The 17,585-nt window shown below is 41.8% G+C and overlaps 3 protein-coding genes across 6 annotated transcripts in view; 2 read left to right on the forward strand and 1 right to left on the reverse strand.

The window, feature by feature from the left end:
• Window positions 1–3,454, forward strand: part of LOC103458443 (interferon-induced protein 44-like) — a 4,292-nt gene extending 838 nt beyond the window's left edge. Inside the window, exons 2-8 of the mRNA XM_008399263.2 lie at window positions 181–674; window positions 828–879; window positions 1,246–1,441; window positions 1,625–1,777; window positions 1,878–2,049; window positions 2,742–2,842; window positions 2,921–3,454. Of these exons, the coding sequence (XP_008397485.1) occupies window positions 194–674; window positions 828–879; window positions 1,246–1,441; window positions 1,625–1,777; window positions 1,878–2,049; window positions 2,742–2,842; window positions 2,921–3,178 (1,413 nt within the window). The 5' untranslated portion in view covers window positions 181–193 and the 3' untranslated portion in view covers window positions 3,179–3,454. The remainder of the gene's footprint in view (window positions 1–180; window positions 675–827; window positions 880–1,245; window positions 1,442–1,624; window positions 1,778–1,877; window positions 2,050–2,741; window positions 2,843–2,920) is intronic.
• Window positions 3,455–4,105: 651 nt separating this feature from the next.
• Window positions 4,106–6,507, forward strand: LOC103458442 (growth arrest and DNA damage-inducible protein GADD45 beta-like). Its single transcript, XM_008399262.2, has 4 exons — window positions 4,106–4,259; window positions 4,680–4,781; window positions 4,959–5,175; window positions 5,521–6,507. The coding sequence occupies exons 1-4, from the start codon at window positions 4,222–4,224 to the stop codon at window positions 5,623–5,625; spliced, it is 462 nt and encodes a 153-aa protein (XP_008397484.1). The 5' UTR covers window positions 4,106–4,221; the 3' UTR covers window positions 5,626–6,507.
• Window positions 6,508–7,518: 1,011 nt separating this feature from the next.
• On the reverse strand, window positions 7,519–17,548 carry gng7 (guanine nucleotide binding protein (G protein), gamma 7). 4 transcript variants are annotated; one of them, XM_008399260.2, is made up of 4 exons: window positions 17,450–17,548; window positions 14,299–14,448; window positions 13,686–13,801; window positions 7,519–12,503 (listed from the first exon to the last, which is right to left on the reverse strand). In XM_008399260.2, the coding sequence occupies exons 3-4, from the start codon at window positions 13,770–13,772 to the stop codon at window positions 12,378–12,380; spliced, it is 213 nt and encodes a 70-aa protein (XP_008397482.1). In that variant the 5' UTR covers window positions 13,773–13,801; window positions 14,299–14,448; window positions 17,450–17,548; the 3' UTR covers window positions 7,519–12,377. The 4 variants fall into 4 exon arrangements, with proteins under 4 accessions (XP_008397482.1, XP_008397483.1, XP_008397481.1 ...); XM_008399261.2 differs by lacking the exon at window positions 17,450–17,548 and adding an exon at window positions 15,858–17,427; XM_008399259.2 differs by lacking the exon at window positions 17,450–17,548 and adding an exon at window positions 15,138–17,427.
• Between the last annotated feature and the right edge of the window lie 37 nt (window positions 17,549–17,585).

The raw sequence follows: 17,585 nt of genomic DNA on the forward strand, positions 1-17,585 counted from the left end.
CAGACAGACAGACAGACAGACAGACAGACAGACAGACAGACAGACAGACAGACAGACAGACAGACGCTTCTGTAAGAAACTATATTTGTTGTTTATCTGTCAACTTCTTTACATGCAAAGTTGTAAATCTCTTTGAGTAACACTTGACCGCAGCTCGCTCTTCTCTCACTCTTTGTCCAGCCTGTCCTCCATCATGTCTGCAGTCACATCCAGTCTGTCCAAACGTCAGGAGAATGATCTGCTGTCTCTCTTCAGCCACGCCCGACTCCACCTCTTGTACAAGGCCAGCATCCACGGCTTCACTGCAGCCGCCTTCCATGGCCGCTGTGACCGGCAGGGGCCCACAGTCATTGTGGCCTTCAACGCTGCAGGGTTTGTCTTTGGGGCTTACACGTCCAAGGACTACGCCCAGAGTGGACAGGCCGTCAGTGACAGGGAGGCTTTCCTTTACAGCATCAGTGCTGAGAGAAACAAGCCACTCAGAGTGGGGAGTATCAGTGGGAAGCATGCCTTCACAGATGGAGGCCCCGGTCCAAACTTTGGTGCCTTGGTTTTCTTGCACGAGGACAAGCCTGCAGTGCAATCCAATCCAGGCGACTGCTTCAACTTCCAGGAAGCAGAGTTGCATGGGAATGACTTGGCACTGACAGAGTTAGAGGTGTATCGGGTTGAAGGTTTGTGAAAGAACTTTCTTTAATGAAAATACAATGGATCTCCGATGACTGACTCATCTGAGATCGACAATTAGACTAGATTACACATGTGCATGTAATCTAGTCTAAAGAATAAACACCGGTTTAAATATGTATATTTTTTTATTACACCAGGTCTAGGAGATCTCCTGGAGAAGCCTTGGAGAAACATCCAGTGGTCGTCTGAGTACGTAACCAAAGACAACATGTCTTTATGTAGAAACTCTTAAAAGAAAATTTGTAAAATATGTAAAAGTTACATTTTCAAATCCATGCTGAATTGTGCCGAGAAGTTTTCTCACCATAATTTTTGCAACAGCATTTTTAGGTAGAGCGTTTTTAAGCACTTCTGGAAAAGAAAAGACTGATTTGTAAATATTGGTGCTTCTTTTTATTTCGTGAATTTGTTAGAAAACAGACCTTGATGTGGTAAATATAATAACTGACTGAGAAACGTGCAGAGTGTTTTTGCTATTTTAAATCTATAGTGATCATGATCTTGACTATTTGGTTCTCTTTTTTAAATTTTTTTTTTATGTTGCTTCTTTTGCAGAAGAAAGCAACAACTGATGACAAGTATCCAGAACTATCTGCCTGAAATCAAAGCCGTCAATCAAGCCCGCGTGCTGCTGGTGGGCCCTGTTGGGGCCGGCAAGTCGAGCTTTTTTAACTCCATCAACTCCGCATTTCGGGGCAACATGACATGCCAAGCCATCACTGGCACAGCAGGGGCGAGCGTGACCACTCAGGTACCAGCAAAACATTCACTGCTAGATTTTCTGATCAGATTCAAACGAAGAAATGTGCAGGATTCACTGGGAAACACAGATCTGTTACACTTCCTGTAACTTACAGCTGATGGTGGTGACATGATTAGATTTGACTTATTTTTAACTGACCACCAATTTATATATTTCTTATATCTCCTGCAGTATCGCGCCTACACCATTAAGGCAGGAAGACGTGGTGGGACTCTTCCTCTGATCCTCTGTGACACAATGGGGCTGGAGGAAAACGCTGACTCCGGCTTGAACGTTGACGACATAGTCAGCATCTTCAAGGGGCACATGAAGGACCGCTACCAGGTTCTTCAAGCACGCGCATACTTTAGCGTCACGTTATGTCAGCCATTTAGATGTGGAGTAATGAATTATTCATAGCAAATCATTTGTTTGCTCTCTTCAGTTTAGCAGCTGTTCGTCAATCCTAGAAGATTCTCCAGGCTATCAGAAACACGTAACTCTGAACGACACGATCCACTGCGTGGCGTACGTCATCGACACCTGCAAGGTGTCACTTCTCAGCCAGAAAATGCTGGACAAGCTCACTGTCATTCGGAAGAGGGCCAACCAACTTGGTTAGTGGGAAAATGTTATGCTGAAGAGCGTTTCAAAGTATTCACCTTATGTTGCTATAGTTACATGGTGCTTTAAAAATGTTGTCGTACCTCCACTTTGTCACGTTAGAACCCCAAGTATTTTATCAGGATTTTATGTGTTGGACCAACACAAACTATTGCATATCCATGAAGTGCAAAATGCAAATTAACTCAGACTCACTTGGATTGAATGGAAAGTCACTTTCAATCAGTTGGATATAGGTCAGGACTGTGACTGGGCCATTTTAAAACATCAACATGCTGGATCTAACCCATCCTACTTTAACTCTGGGCATATGTCCAGGCTCAAGATGGAAAGTGACCCTCAGCCAATGTCTCAAGTCTTTACTTTTCTTCCAGGATTGTGAGTTTCAGATTGTTATTTGCAACAAAATTAAAAACCGTTCAGTCCTGACCTTCCACTACATAATAATTTGTGTTGATCTTCTTCATTCTATCTTGAGAAAATGGGGAAAAGTTCAAGGAGGATTAATTATTTTGTACGGCACCATATCATGCATTAGGTGTCACTAACGGGATGCGTTTGCTTACACAAATTTCCTCCAGCATTTCCAGGATGAAGCTCTGATTTCTTGTAGTCAATCTACAAAAGCATAAAAAGTATACCCTAGCGATCGTCACAATGCTCTCTTAATCTTGTTTCCTGCCAGGAATCCCTCAGATTTTGCTGATGACCAAAGTGGATGAAGCCTGTCCACTAGTGGCAAAGGACTTGAAAAATGTCTATCGCAGTGTTTACGTCCAGAAGAAGGTGACATTTTAAGCCGATATTACCTTATTTCAGGAAAACATCTTGTAATATGAAGGAGATCTATAAATGTCGTTTCAGGCCCGCCAGTTGAGTGATTCCTTGGGCATCCCTTTGTCCTATGTGCTGCCGGTGAAGAACTACAGCGAGGAGCTGGAACTGGATCAGAACACCGACATACTGCTGTTTATGGTCTTGGAGCAAATGCTCAACTATGCAGACAGTTACTTTGAAAACCAGATCACAGATGATCAGGATGGAAGCAATGGACCGGAGCTCTACAGATCCATCGATCCCCGCCGAGTTGTGTCACAAAGTGACGAGCCTAAGATTGTTTGAGCTACACAGTTACACATGTTACTGTACTGTGGAAAAGTGTGGATTGCGTAATGCTGTTACCTATCAGGAGGTTTCTGATTGACAGCTGTGCTTGGGGTGAGGAGGGATTGCTGAAAAGTCAATACAATGTGGTGTGGACTGGCTTTGAAAACTCATATCTACTGAATCCTATGGTTCCTTATTTCTGGACCTAGACTGGATTAGATGTATTTGTCTAGCAAAGCACCTTGAGGTGTCATTTTATGTTGCTGCCATATAAATAAACTGTAAAGGACACGAGCTGAACCAGTGTCAATTTCTTTACGCACAATTACAAAGTCCAATAAAACACATTCCACTGGAGCGCGTCATCCAGAAGCTTTGCTCTACATGCTGTCACAGAATAAATAATCCACGCACACCCAACCCTAACCCCCTCCTATTTAGACTTTGTTCTAAGTACACATTTTTGCAGTAATTTAATTTTAATTTTTAACTTGCATTTAATTTTATTTTGTGAAAAATACACGCATGTTCACTATGGTTACTGTGATTAGAAATCGGCAGAGAGTTGCTTACTTTGCTCAGCCAGTAGGTGTCAGTCATAATTTCACATGAAATGTTTCGGAACATCTTTGTTATGGAAAATGTGAGGGGGCTTTATGTTGCACAATTGCTCTCGATTGTTTACTTCTATTCTTTTTACAGACGTCTTCGTGATCACATGTTTTCTCGTGCGTAACGTCGACTCGAGACAACGTCAGAATAACACAGCAGTCTTTTTTCTTTTCTCCTTCAAAGTTCTTTACAACCACCCGCAGGTTTAACAACAAAAAATAAAACCCAGGCGTCTCCGTGAGACGTCGCTTCGGCTTCTGCCAATGGGAGAAGCCGAAGAGTTTCGGTGCCGCCCTCCTCTGATCCAGAGTATAAGACGCGTTGTGCAACCTTGCCAACCACCACAAACGCTGCGTTGCGAGCCCTCCCGCAGAGATCTTACTCTCTCAAACTACTTGGACTATTAACACTTTCACCAAGCTGGGGTTATTTTCTGATTTGCAAACATGATTCCCGAGGAAAGTTTCGCCTCCGTAGAGAACAGGTCAGATTTTATTTGCAATGTTTGGAAACGATCTGTACGTTATGTTTGCAGGGACGTCCTGTTCTGGACAGGAATGTCTTACGTCCTTTGACTCTGTAGATATTTCTTATGCTGTTCGCCAGGGCTGCAGATTCTATAGAAATGAAACCAAAAGCACCTCAGTACCGCAATGGACAATGTTAATACTCCACAATAAGGAGTGATTGGGTTTATTTTATGCATGCATGCTGCACAAATACTTTACAGTAAAGTAAAAATGCTATTTCTTTTAATGCATAGATCCTTGCTGCATTAATTGCCTGGCTAATGCATTTGTTTTACTTCTGTCATAGCCTCTCAGCATTTTTACGGGACAATTTTTGAAGTTCTTTTTGTCTCTTTCTGTGTTCTAATGAGTAATTGTTCTGTCCCAATCCTCAGGATGCAGTCTGCAAGCCTGGCACTGGAGGAGTTGCTTGTAACTGCCCAGAAACAGCACTGCCTCACTGTTGGCATCTATGAATCAGCAAAGCTCCTTAATGCGTGAGTAGAAACCATTAATTATGGCTTAAGTCGGGGCATTATCGTGTTTCTCGGCTGTATTTGCTCTGCTCGCTTTCCAGACACCAACATTGCCCCAGTCTGACAGCTGCAAACGTGCGGCTTACAAGGTGTTTGTTGTTCTTCCTCCCTCTCTAATGTTTCCCTCGGTTCCCCCAGAGATCCGGACAGCGTGGTCCTGTGCGTTCTGGCGGCCGACGATGAGGAGGACGTGGCGCTGCAGATCCACTTCACGCTGCTGCAGTCCTTCTGCTGCGACAGCGGCATCAACATCCTGCGGGTCTCTGGGGTTCAGAGGTTGTGGCAGCTTCTGGGCGGAGTGGACGCCAACCGAAACCAGGAGGAGAGCGGAGACCTCCACTGCATGCTGGTCACGGTGGGTTTGCTACGACGAGCGACTTCCTGGTTATGGGTATCAAGGTGCATTCTATATGTTAAAATCCAGAAAGGAGCAGCACTACCCCTCCCCCACTTGTTGCTATGCACCGAAAAGAAAGTTCCTACACATTTGATTTGCATAGAACCTTGTGGTAATTCTCAAGGTATAGTTCAGCTGTACCTTGAGAATCTCATGGCAGTCCATTCCCTAAACAGAAACTATTTATGAACTGAAAGCCTGATGCTTTTCGCTCCACTGTAAATATGTCTTGCCATCTTCATATCGAATTCTCCTTAATACATGATCGTGCTAATCATTTATTTTCTTTTATTTTCCTTGCAGAATCTTCAGGTAGACCACTGCAGGCTACAGGAAGTTGGGACTTACTGCCAAGAGAGTCGACGCCTAGACCAGTGGGTTCCTGAGCTGGTTCTGCAGGAACGCTGAAGGGAATATTCCTAGACACTCTGGAGTTTTTGGGTAGAAATGCAAAAGAAATGAAGGAACTCGATGGTCAAGCTGCTATAGTCTTGAGTGGACTCAATCCTAGGACCCAGACTGAAGGCAGGACGAGCCGAAAACATTCAGGAAGTTGCTGTAAAACAGTTGGACATTTCTGCAAGACGTGAAGAAAGAAAACTAGATTGACTGATAGTTTCTTCTCCATCAGGAAAACAATCTTATGCACCTATTTTGGGCTTCTGTTTTAGCTCTCACAATGTTCAAGGACCGTTTTTTTTAAATTAATCACTGAGGGTTGCAGCAGACTGTGTCTTGTCCACACCCAGTTCATACCTGGAAGATTTTTATGTTTGCTATCTGGACTGAAATGTTGTAATAGTGAAACTACTGTATAGCCAACATTCCTAAGTGTTCAGAGTTGGGAGAGTCTCTGCGTAGAAAGGGTGTGCGTGAAAACATGGTATGCACGCACAATGTCTTTCTTTAGAAACGCCTGGGTGTGCTGTCGGTGCGTTTTTGCAGAGAGCAGCTGAACCTGTGGAGGAGTGATCGCTATGGAAACTGAAACTGCTCTGTTAGAAGGATCTGGCTGGCTTTGCAGAACAAAGAAACAGCAAAAAAAGAAAAAAAACAATAACAAGCAAACAAACAATAAAAGGTCTCAGGACCTGATGATGATTTTTTTCTTTGTTCTGAATTCAAACCTCAGGGGGATACAGAATGATCTGATCAGGACCATAATGTAATGTGCCTTTACAAATGTTGCCTATTTTATAACAGTATGAAAAGTTTAATTTATTGTTTGTACCCTTTGTTCTTGGTCTATTCTTTTGTGCAATAAGTCAATAAATTATTGGATTCGTTGAAGATTTCCTTCCATCCATCCGTCCATCCATCCATCCAGCAGTCATTGGGCGATAGGTGGGCCACACGATGGACAAGTTGCCAGTCCATCGTAGGGTGAGAAGACTCCTACTAAAAATGCTTAAGAAAAGTCAAGCGTGCATCATGAAAGCTGCCGAGTTACACAACAGCTGTTTACGGTGGCACCGAAGTCATGGAAAAATGCATGCGCTGCTAGGTCAAAGTCTTTGTTGACTATTACTTTTGTAGTGAACGTAAGTCAACCGGAATAACACCAGGGTGGAGCCTGAAACTACGCTGAAAGAAACAGGCAAAGCCAGCTGATGCAGACTGACTGTCCCTACAGGAAGTTTGGAGAAGATAAAAGCCTCCCTGTCAAACCTTCGTTTCTCTGATTGTCCTTGTTTTGTTACATACTTTTAACTTCTTGCAATTCAAGGCTGCGTGCACATTTGCGTGGTAAACTGTATCTCCATTGTGTGCCCTCTGCTTTACTCTGCTTCTTTCTGTGCTGTCACATGTCTGTCCACCACTCGGCCAGAAGGGGAACACCCAGGCACATGGACCACACGTTTGTTTACACTCTGCTGCTCAGAGGCATAACGGGCGGCGGCGGACTTTTAACAGGCTATGATTCACCCCACAGCCCAAATCTCGTGGCCCACAGGAGAAGAATTGTTTGAAATTTTGAGTAAAGCTGTGACTGTGGAGCGAGGGCTTCTAGAGATTAAAGGAGGACTAAGAACACGATGCAAAGGTCTAGCTGAGAGACTTGCTATTTATGCTTGGTACATTGTGATTCCATCTCTGCTCTGCACACCATGTACTTATTAAACTAGTGAGCATGTGTGTGCATGTGCTTTATAAATCAACGCAGTCTGTAGGAAATAAAAACAAAACAAACAAAAAAAAGCTTTGCTGACAGAATAAAACAAGAAAACAAAACATGATGGGCTGGATTCAATAGGTGAAATGGGAACTTTCAGCAGCTGTCAACACAATGGAGTCCAGTGACAGGTTGTGTTATATCATCTTTTTATTAATGTTATCTACTTCTCAATAGTTTTTTTTTTAACAGCAATATCCACAAAATATTAACAGTGTGCAAGAAAACATGAGTTATGGCACATCAGAGAACAGTTACAAAAAATAGATTTTTTTTTTTTCCAGAATCAATCAAGGCAAAAAGGATACATATACTGTATGCATACACAGGAGATCAGAACACAAAGATGAGTCTCAGATGGGACTCCAAGCCAACTGAGTGATGCTTGATATGACAGTCCACCAGCGAAGAGCCTCAGACTCGCCTCACTGGGGCCGAAAATGAATTTTTTGTTGAGCTCACTTTTTGAATTGGCAACGTGAGCCACATGCTCCGCTTTAGGACTGTTCGTTCTGTTGATCTGATAACTCCACAACCAGCATTAACACAATATACGCCACTATAAGGCAAACTAACAACTAATCAATCAGACAAACTGTCGGCAAAATCAGCAATTCAGGCCGGCCGTCTTTGATTGTAGCCCAGGAAGAGATGGAATGATTGAGAAAAAATATAATAAGAATGTAAAAAAATAAAATTTGTCAGACATTTTTAGGGCAACAGTGTGCGTAGTGGTATGATATGCATGCTCATTTTATTCTTTAATAGACCCAAGTTTTATCCTCCTTCCCCACATCCATGTATTTAAAAAAACAAACAAAAAAACAATCACACATCTGTTATTATTAGGTATATATGTATAGTAAAATATCACAATTTGTTTAGCATTACAGTGTAATCGTTCTTTTAAGCATTAACACTGCTGAATTAAAAATGATTTTTAATTAATAATTGGACATTTTTATAATCAGATTCATTTTCTGTCCAAATAGAGTACACTATGTTTATTTTACTACAGCTATGTCCTTTCTGCTTGTCATATTAAAAGGTTTCAAAAAACCTTTTAGTAACGCATAGGTTGAAGATAGCTTTCAGACCAAAAACAAATCAAAAACGGTAAACTTGCAATAGAAAAAGCAGCCCACAAGCTTTCTAAAGCTTATACATTTTCTTGAACAGAAAAGTTGAAGCCAAGTAAAACACTTTATTTAAATAATGAGCAACAGAAATACTGAATGGTGCATTTTGTTACAGCAGTTTCCACTTTTTAAGCTAAGAGACAAACTGTCAACATTAGCCTCAAACTTATATTTTATAAAAAATATTCTGAAATTATTGGTTTATTCTTTGTTGATATGTCCTTTTGGACTTCATTGACTGATGATGTTTCAAATTAGTTGAAGACAAGCTAATTTGACCGGTGGAATATGCTAGGTATGTGAATTTCACAACAATTTTAACTTGCGGCATTTTTTTCCTCCTCTCTCCAGCTAAAGTAAGCACACCTTAAAAAATAAGTGGATGTCAAACATCCTAATTCTGTTTGATTTGTCTGGGAGTTAATCTGGAAAACAAGGGGGATTTGACAACAATTGCTATGCTAACTACTACAAACAATGTAATTATTTGCGGGGCAGCTAGCATTGCCAAATTTACTGGGACATCCAGAATAAAGGACAAAATTGGGTTGTACCTTACTTCATTTACGTTTATTGACTGCTACCTGCAATGCTATTTTCAGATCACCAGATGGCAATAAAACAGATTCAACAGCACTTAAGCACTCTTATCTTTGTTAAGCATGCCAGGTGCGAAGTGTAAAGCAACATTTTTGCCTTTTCACGCAGTTGATGGTTTCGATTGGCCATGTAATTGTGAATGACTGCAGCAGAAAGAGGACAAAAGACTGCTTGAACCAGTTTAAAGTAGCAAACATATTGTTGAAAACAATGAGAACATTTTTAAAAAATGATTTCTCGCTGTTTTACAGAGAATAGGATTATGATATGTCAAATTGTGTATATTTTACAAGACTATTCTCAGTGTATTTTGCTTCTGATTGGATAGCAAAAACATTGCAACCCTATTGGAACCTGTAATAAATTAGGATACTGAAGAGTCAAAGTGTTTCTAGATGAAAACCTTGAAAATGTAACAAAGCGGAAGCACCAAAATATCACATGTGCTAGCTAAAGCTACATGACCTTTCCGCTGGCCAGACTAACCCTGACCTAGAACTGCAGGACCACAGGGTTGTAACACTGCCATGTTTTACGACAGGACAAGAGGCACTGTGCTCTAATATTCTTTGAAATTTTCCTACAAATGCAAACAAGTACAAGTCTTTTCCCAACTCCGTCTCCGCTAAATTAGACACCACCAGACCACATCCTTTCCCCCACACACATATGCATGCTATATGCCACACACCCCCAACCTGCAGTCTTATCCTTTTGAAACTGCCTGCTCTCTTTGTTCTGAATAAAATCCAAAGGCAGAATAAGCAAGGTCTTTTACAAAAAGATGTAAAATTAGGCTAACTGGTGATTTTAGCGTTCAAAAACACACAAATACACAAACATAATCCGACACAATCTGGCTCCTTTCAGCATGGTCTGTTTTAAATGCTGATCTGTGCAACACTGATGTAAAAAAATACAAGACCATGAGGAAGCATGGACCAGAAGAACCTCTCATAACCTTCAAAAGTCAGCGTCACAACTGGGTCACATGGGAACCACAAAAGAGGAGCAACAATTAAGTCAATCATGCTCTGTAACTGCGTCCTACTCTCGACTAAAATCATAATGCCGTGCAAATCAAACCACTGTTTTTGAAAAGCTTTGCTTAAATTTGCTTCAAGTCCGGTTTAGTATCACTCCTCTGAAATTATAGATGTACGACATTTGTGTTGCTTGTTGCCCCAAAAATGCGCCACTTAAGACAAAACAAAAATGGCAGCGTTGATATTAAAGGAAGGCTCAGGAGGTTGGTTTTTTTGGCCACTGCAATGAGGTCTGATGTTGATTAATCCCTCTTACAGACTCCATCTTTAACCTCGCAACATTTTTTTTTTTGTTAAAATCCTGACTGCTGCGTTTTTAGCTATAGCTAAAACCAACCTCCGCTAACGCAAGCCTTCAAAAACTGAAGGAAAAATGAGAAGACAGACATGATCGCTGACGGACGAGAGGGAAGCAGTGTTAAAAATTCCAACATCCACAGACGGGGGTAGTTCTGTGTTTAAATTCTGTATCTTACAAACACTGTACAGGGTAATAATACTCAACTGATCGGCTTTCATGGACTCCATAGAAAGAAGGTAACATAAAAAGTAAAAAAGCCAAGACAGCAACTCTTCAACTTATCACTTCTGCACGTCTGAAAGAAAGTTTTTACACTTAGTTTGTTTCTCTTAATGCCATTCTCTTCCCTCTTCGTTTTCAGGTTTTACAATCAAGTTTGGTTTTGTTAGATTGGAGGAGCGTGGTGGAGGAGCAGAGGACACAGAAAGGGGGAATCCAAGAGCTGGTCTCTGGATTGTGGTGAACTCACGTTAAATGAATTTATCCTACTGTTTAGACCGGATTTGAAGTCACTGCAGGCATCAGATTATTCAATCAACGTACATCTCCATCTTTCTAAAATACTCCCTACATGTATCTTTACATGTAACAACAAATATGAGCTGAACACACAGAAAATGTTGAAGTTTAAACTTTCTCCGTTGTAGAAGATGGATTCTCCAAAGTGGACAGTCTGTGGCCTCGCTCCCACTTAAAGTAAAGCACACGAAGGTTTGATGTACAGTAGAGACTCTACGACCTTATGAGGTGAGACCCCTGATCCAAACCAGGTCGGCCATTGGTAACGCCTCCTTTCCGTTAAGGTAAAACAACAACAACAACAAAAAATAGTACAGTATTGTCTTAAATGTTAAGCAATGCTTCAACAAAATACCTAAACATACATTGAGTTCACAAACAAGTATCTCTTAAGAAAAAAAACAAAACAAAAAAAGCAGTAAACGTTCACGGTTAATAGCTTGAGTTCTTTGTTGAGCTGTTCGCTGAGTTCCTCTAGTTGGTCCAGATCTGAGGTCGGCTAAGACATCGACTCTGAACCAACGGCAGCAGCTGTCTCGAGCCGCAGCGGAACCAGCGACAGCGGATCAGCATTTAGAGACAGGGTTTTTTTTTTTTTGTACAGGTTGGCACAGCTGGAGGCTTGGCCAAAAAAAGGCTGGAGGCAGCCGCAGAGAGGCCGCAGGAGGAGAAGAGGTCTGTTGATATGGATTCGAGAGGGAACATGCTGTGGTCTGACCAAAGCAAAGACTCTAGCTAAAGACAACGCTCTCGGATTGTCTTCTTTTCTTTTTTTTTTATCTTAAAGTTCCCGCAGAAAATTAAGCGTTTATTGAGCTTTTTGATGCGACACTGGGTCGTGTTTGGCACAGTTGGCCTTGCGCCCACCACTTATTTGTGTTGCCCACATGCTTCTTCCCACTGCCTGCCTGTGCAGCAGCTGCCCATCATTTATCCAACGCCTCGGAAAAGAAACGGGCTTCCTACCAATTGCTAAATGTCAGAAATCCCTTTTCAAGTTAAGCGGTTGTTAATTCACCAGCATATGGGAATAATACCGAAGCACCTTGGACCATACTCTATGCTTAACTCATCTCAGAAGCTCTGAGGACAAGATACCTGCCCCCTAGTGGTGGTTCTGGATTGTGGCACTGTTTCTGAGTGGCTAAATTTGGAGCGACTGTGTGTGTAACCCCCAAACGCCAGCTGGGGTTTCTTGGCGTCTGAGGATGGGTGGGGACCTATTTTGATTGCAAAAGTCAACTTTTATGTGTGAGCCTTGTGTGTGTGTGTGTGCGTATGCGTGTGTGTGTGTGTGTGCGTATGCGTGTGTGTGTGTGTGTGCGTATGCGTGTGTGTGTGTGTGCGTGCGTGTGTGAGGGCAAAAAAAAGCACGTGTGAAGCTATAGGATGATGCAAGGCTTTTTGTCCTTGAAAGGGTTTTCAGAGGTGGGCACGCCAACCAGCAGGGGGTCGCTTCGAGCGTGCTGCTCACAGTAACTCATCAGGTCCGCCGCCGCTTTAGACACCTGGGGGGACGGACAGGAAGAGGGGTTCAGAAAAAAACAGAGGGAGAGGACAGAAAAACGACTAGAGTGAGGGAAAGAAGAAATACAAATGATGAACAAAATTAAAGCTTCAAGACTCGTTTTATCACCTCTAGAGCCTGTCGTGATATTTTGTTTCTATCTGGTTTGTTATTTTGTTTAAATCATGTATTTATCAAGATAATATTTAACTTTCTAAAAAGAAGTGCATTCCTCTGATGACACCACATAATTACATATTTAACCACAATTATCTTTAGGAATTAAAAGAGAAACACTTGAAAAATAAAATCAAGCTTCAACCAGTAAGAAAAGCAATCACCAAAAAAAACAACAACAAAACAAGCAACATAAAAATCAGATCACAAGAAGCAAAACCAATAATTTGGGAAAGATTTAATCTGAGACCTAAACAGAGGAGAGAAAGGAGAATATTTAGTATGAAGTGGGATCTGCCTCCATAGAGGTGGGTTGGCAACTACAGCACTCTTTCTCCTTTTAGTCTCTGACTAAATCTTGAAAAAATGAAGGAAAAAACTTTTAAAGTAATTTTGAAATTCAGAAATATATATAAGGGGTTGTGCCCATTTAGGAATTTTGAATTTAAACCAGTGAAAAGTCACTGGGATTAGAGTGATGTACGACAGCAGCATTTAGAATGCTAGTAGCTTCTGTAATCTAACTGTGAAGTAATGAAGGCAGAACTTACTAAATCATTACTTTTCAGGATAACGTTCTTAATCAGTAATCTCCCAACTTTTAAAAAGGTAATAACAAAGGTCAACAGTTATGTAGACTGCTGGTTAGGGTGTCAGATAAATCGTTTGAACCAAAAATAAACTTTATCATTTTGACAGTTTTGTCATTATTTAGTTTAATGAATGGATTTTATAAATGGAGGAACAGCTGGGTGGCATAAAAATGAAAAGAAAGAAAGAGAGTTTTTTTCCCCTCGTCTTATTCGCAGATTTTACTCAAGCTTAGCATTTCATGGAAATCTATACTTTATTAACAAAAAAAAGTATAGCGTGAAAAAACACAACTAAGCTTTAACATTGAACCTCAATTAAAGTGGTGCCGCATAAAACAAACAAACAAAAAAAATAGGAATACGAGAGAGGAAATATATGATCCACACACAAAGTAGATGACCAATATTATCACCTTAATGCGTTCAATTCCTGCCTCGATCCTCAGCTGCTCCACCAGTTTCCTGGCCTGGGCGATATTATTAGTAGTGGACATATTCATCCATCAGAAGACACCAACACAGGAGAAAACTGCAGGGAGAAGAAGAAGAAGAAAGAGAGGCCTTCAAAAGGAAGCTGTCGTCATGCCCTACCTTATTTGTCTCAAAGCAAATGGCTCTTAAAGTTGTTCTGTGAATCTATAATTTTCCAGGAGCCCTGCTTTCATACCCTTGACAGATTTTTATCGATTTGCCTTTCTATTGTAAATGTTGAACAACATTAGTTGTGGAGCCACAGCACCACATAGAGGTTTCAACGTGGCATTGCCACACAAATGTCGACAGAGAAACCTGTGGATACGCAACACAGAACATGCAAAATAAACGCGGAGGGACCCCGGGGGTTCAAAGGGAAACAGGTCCACATTTATGTTCGTAATGTCTGAGACAGGAATGCTTTTCCTGCCTCTAGGATCACACAACAACAACAACAACAACAACAACAAATCAACTCCAAGTTGTTTTGCTGACTCCGTACTCCCGAGAACATGGATCATGACACATTAGCCTCTACAAACGGAGCCTTACCTGACCGGCGGTGTGCAGACAGGGCTCTCTCTGAACACTAATGCGAGAGGACGGAGGGGACGAGCTGAGGGAAAGCAGGTGCGGCAGGACAACAGTAGGCGTGTAATGAGAACAGAGCTGGGAGGCAGCTGAGTTTACATTGGCTTCTCTCTGTGCAGAAGAAAAAGCAAGTTATACAAACGTTTGATGCTTTTTTTACAGTCCGACAACTCTAATCACCAATAATCAATAATTATTCCATATTCGGCATGTAAAAGTACTCCCACTTCTGAACGTTTTCCACATTTTGCCATGTTACAACCATAAATTTAAATTTATTTTCTTTTTTTTTTAACCTTATGTTACACAAGAGTACTTTAGTAGAGTATTGAGCAATTATCAAGGTAAAGAAAATTGATGCACGTTTATTTTAAAATTATTTTTAGTACAAATCTCTTACTCTGACACCATCAAATAAAAGTGCAACATGTTGCTTTCACAAATCAACCAAGCAGTAAATGGTCCTAAACTGTCAACGGGGTGTGATTTAATATTGATATAAAAAGTTGAAGACAAGTTCAGGTTATGAAACTCCCTCCAAATAAAATGGTGCCTCTGGAGGAGCTGCAGAGATCCACAGTTTAGGACAAGATGACTAATCTTTATATAAAGGCAATCATTAGGGCAGCAATGCCTCCATTGCTGAAAGTTGCTTTGCAGTTTGCAATAAGATGACAAAGCAAACACGTGAAAGAAGTGCTTTGGCAAGATGAGACAGGAGTTTTTCTTTTCCCCACATGCAAAATGCTACAGTGTGTTGAACTGAACGGTACTTTACTTTAATGACAAATGCGACTTACTGGCATCACATTTCACTCTAAGTTGCAGCAAATCACAATGAGGTGTGGAGAAAATGATGGAATCCTCTGCAAATCACGTCTGTAGCTACAGACAACCAACTATAAAAAAGAGGCAACATGATAAAGATGAACAGATTCACTGGCTGAACAAACTGCCGACGAAAAGACGGGTGGAGCACAGTCAGTACGCCATCCAGCAGGACAGCGATTGCAAATATCCAGCAAAACAACAATCAACATCACCATCATGTGCTGGCAATGGTTCAGTCAAACTACAGATCTAAATCATTTTGAGGATTTCTGTCTCTGACTTGTTTTCATGGATGCTCTTCCTCCAATCTGACAATCTGAGTTATTTTGTAAGAAACACCCCAAAACAACATATTAGCCATAATTATTGCTGTGAAACCTGGTTTTTAAAAATACTGACAAGAAACATCCGCCACACTTTTCAGATACAAACTAGCCACTACTTTTGTGTTGGTCTATCACATTTATACATAAATACAGTAAACTGACAGTTGTTATTGCAACGTGACAAAATGTGAGAACGTTGAAGGAGTAAAAGTGAAAACCAGGTGAACCGTTTGCTCTTTTGTGCACATCGTTCCCAAGACGCTTTCACAAACTTTCTGGCATCTTTTGTTAGCCCAGCTTCGAGCTCAACGAGAACGCCTCATTGTCAGTCACTTGTGATCACGACCACACCTCGCGCCTCACCTACGGCGCTACCAGGGAGCTCAGCCCTGCGCCGCCCAGCGCCTCGGCGTGCAGCTCTGTCTGTCGCCCGAGCTCTCAGGAGGAGAGTCCTGCTTTAATTACCACAACCGTGGAGCAGATCAGAGAACCGTGTCTGTAATTAGGGCTCCTGTGTGAGCGGCTGAGTGTGCAAGTGTAAGAGACAGAAAGAAATAAACACTTAGTAATAGTAAAAAAAAGATATTTCCTCTTGTTCTTTAAATATGAAAGCAGTTGGGGGTTTTTTGGGTGGGGGGAGGGTTGGGGGTTGCCTATAAATTTTAGGAATAATTCTTGTTTTTTGGTTGGAAAGAGATTCCCAAATCAGCCAAACTACATTAAATAAATTAAGATAAAGTAGCTTTTGCTCGCTTTTGTTTACATCTGATTTACTGTTGGCTGATGATAATAAACAGCTTTTTCTGTATTTCTTGCCACATCAGGACAATGGTATCTTCCACATTACTTTAGCGAAGTTGTACTTTTGTCGTCCTCAGCTTGATATTTTGAGAAGACCAGGCTTAAAGGGATATTTGAGGAATGTTTGAGCCTTGACAAAAGGCAGCTTCAGTTTCCCGTAACATGTATGAGGTAATCGGTGTGGTCGTCTGCTGCTGTAGCCCAACCGAGTGACAACCTTCTGCGATTACCCAGTTAAAACGTGGTTGTTTTTTTAAAAATGTTCACAGCAACTCATCTGTGCTCAGTTTAAACTTCAGCAAGTTATCTTCACCACTGTATGTATCGATGCTGCCGAGTGAGAACTAAAAAACGATAGTTGTGGTGTCAAGAAACGGAATAGGTGCACCTAATAAAGAAGATATTTTCATGTACAAATCAATAACAGCTTCACTTGCACTGCATGGCTTCCTACATTACTCAAAAAGGGCAACTGCTGTCTCTCTGCACACACTTTGATCAGATTTAGTGTTCCTTTGGTGCATATATAGTGTGTACCTCTTGCTAATGTTTTGTTTTCTCTAATGACAATAAGTCTCTGTCTCAATGGAAGCTTACCAGCATTAAGGTAGACAAAAAAAAAACCCCAAAGGTTTGCTGTTATAATATGTGCAGCCTGTTGATTTTTAAAACTTTCTGGGAGCTTAAATAAATCCCCCCCACCCCCTCTTCACTCCCACTTAAGTCACATCAATCTCCGCTCCAAAACATTAGAGGAATACACGAACATCAACACAGCATCCCAACGAAATACCCGAGCAGTAAAACACAGCCCCGCCAGATCTGGACAGGCCCCGCTATCAGCAGCCAGCCAGGCAGCCAGCGGAGCCCACGGCGGCTCTCAGGACGCGCAGAACCCCCGCATCAGCCCCCCGCATCAGCCCCTTATTGATCCCCAGCAGCTGCCTGGCGCTGATCGGGCCTGCATGTCCTCTGCTCTACAGGCCCTGCTCGCTGCTCCGCCGTGTGAAAACACAATGCGGGTATTTTGATGGATAGAACAGCGTGTCCTCTCTCCCGTGGCTATCCACGCACTAAAGACACACACACACACACACATACACACGCATACGCACAACAAGCATGCACACGCCTGTACGCACAGGCACCCAGACCTTGTGCACACATCAAAGCGAAAGATTATCTCCCCTCTCCTCCACCCCCGTCTCCTCCTCATGTGAAGACCAGACAAGATCGCTTGGAGCTTTGCAAGAAGACCCCCCCGCCCCCCACACGTCCACCCCCTTTACA

The sequence above is a fragment of the Poecilia reticulata genome, linkage group LG22, assembly GCF_000633615.1.
Source record: "Poecilia reticulata strain Guanapo linkage group LG22, Guppy_female_1.0+MT, whole genome shotgun sequence".
Taxonomy (NCBI): Eukaryota; Metazoa; Chordata; class Actinopteri; order Cyprinodontiformes; family Poeciliidae; genus Poecilia; species Poecilia reticulata.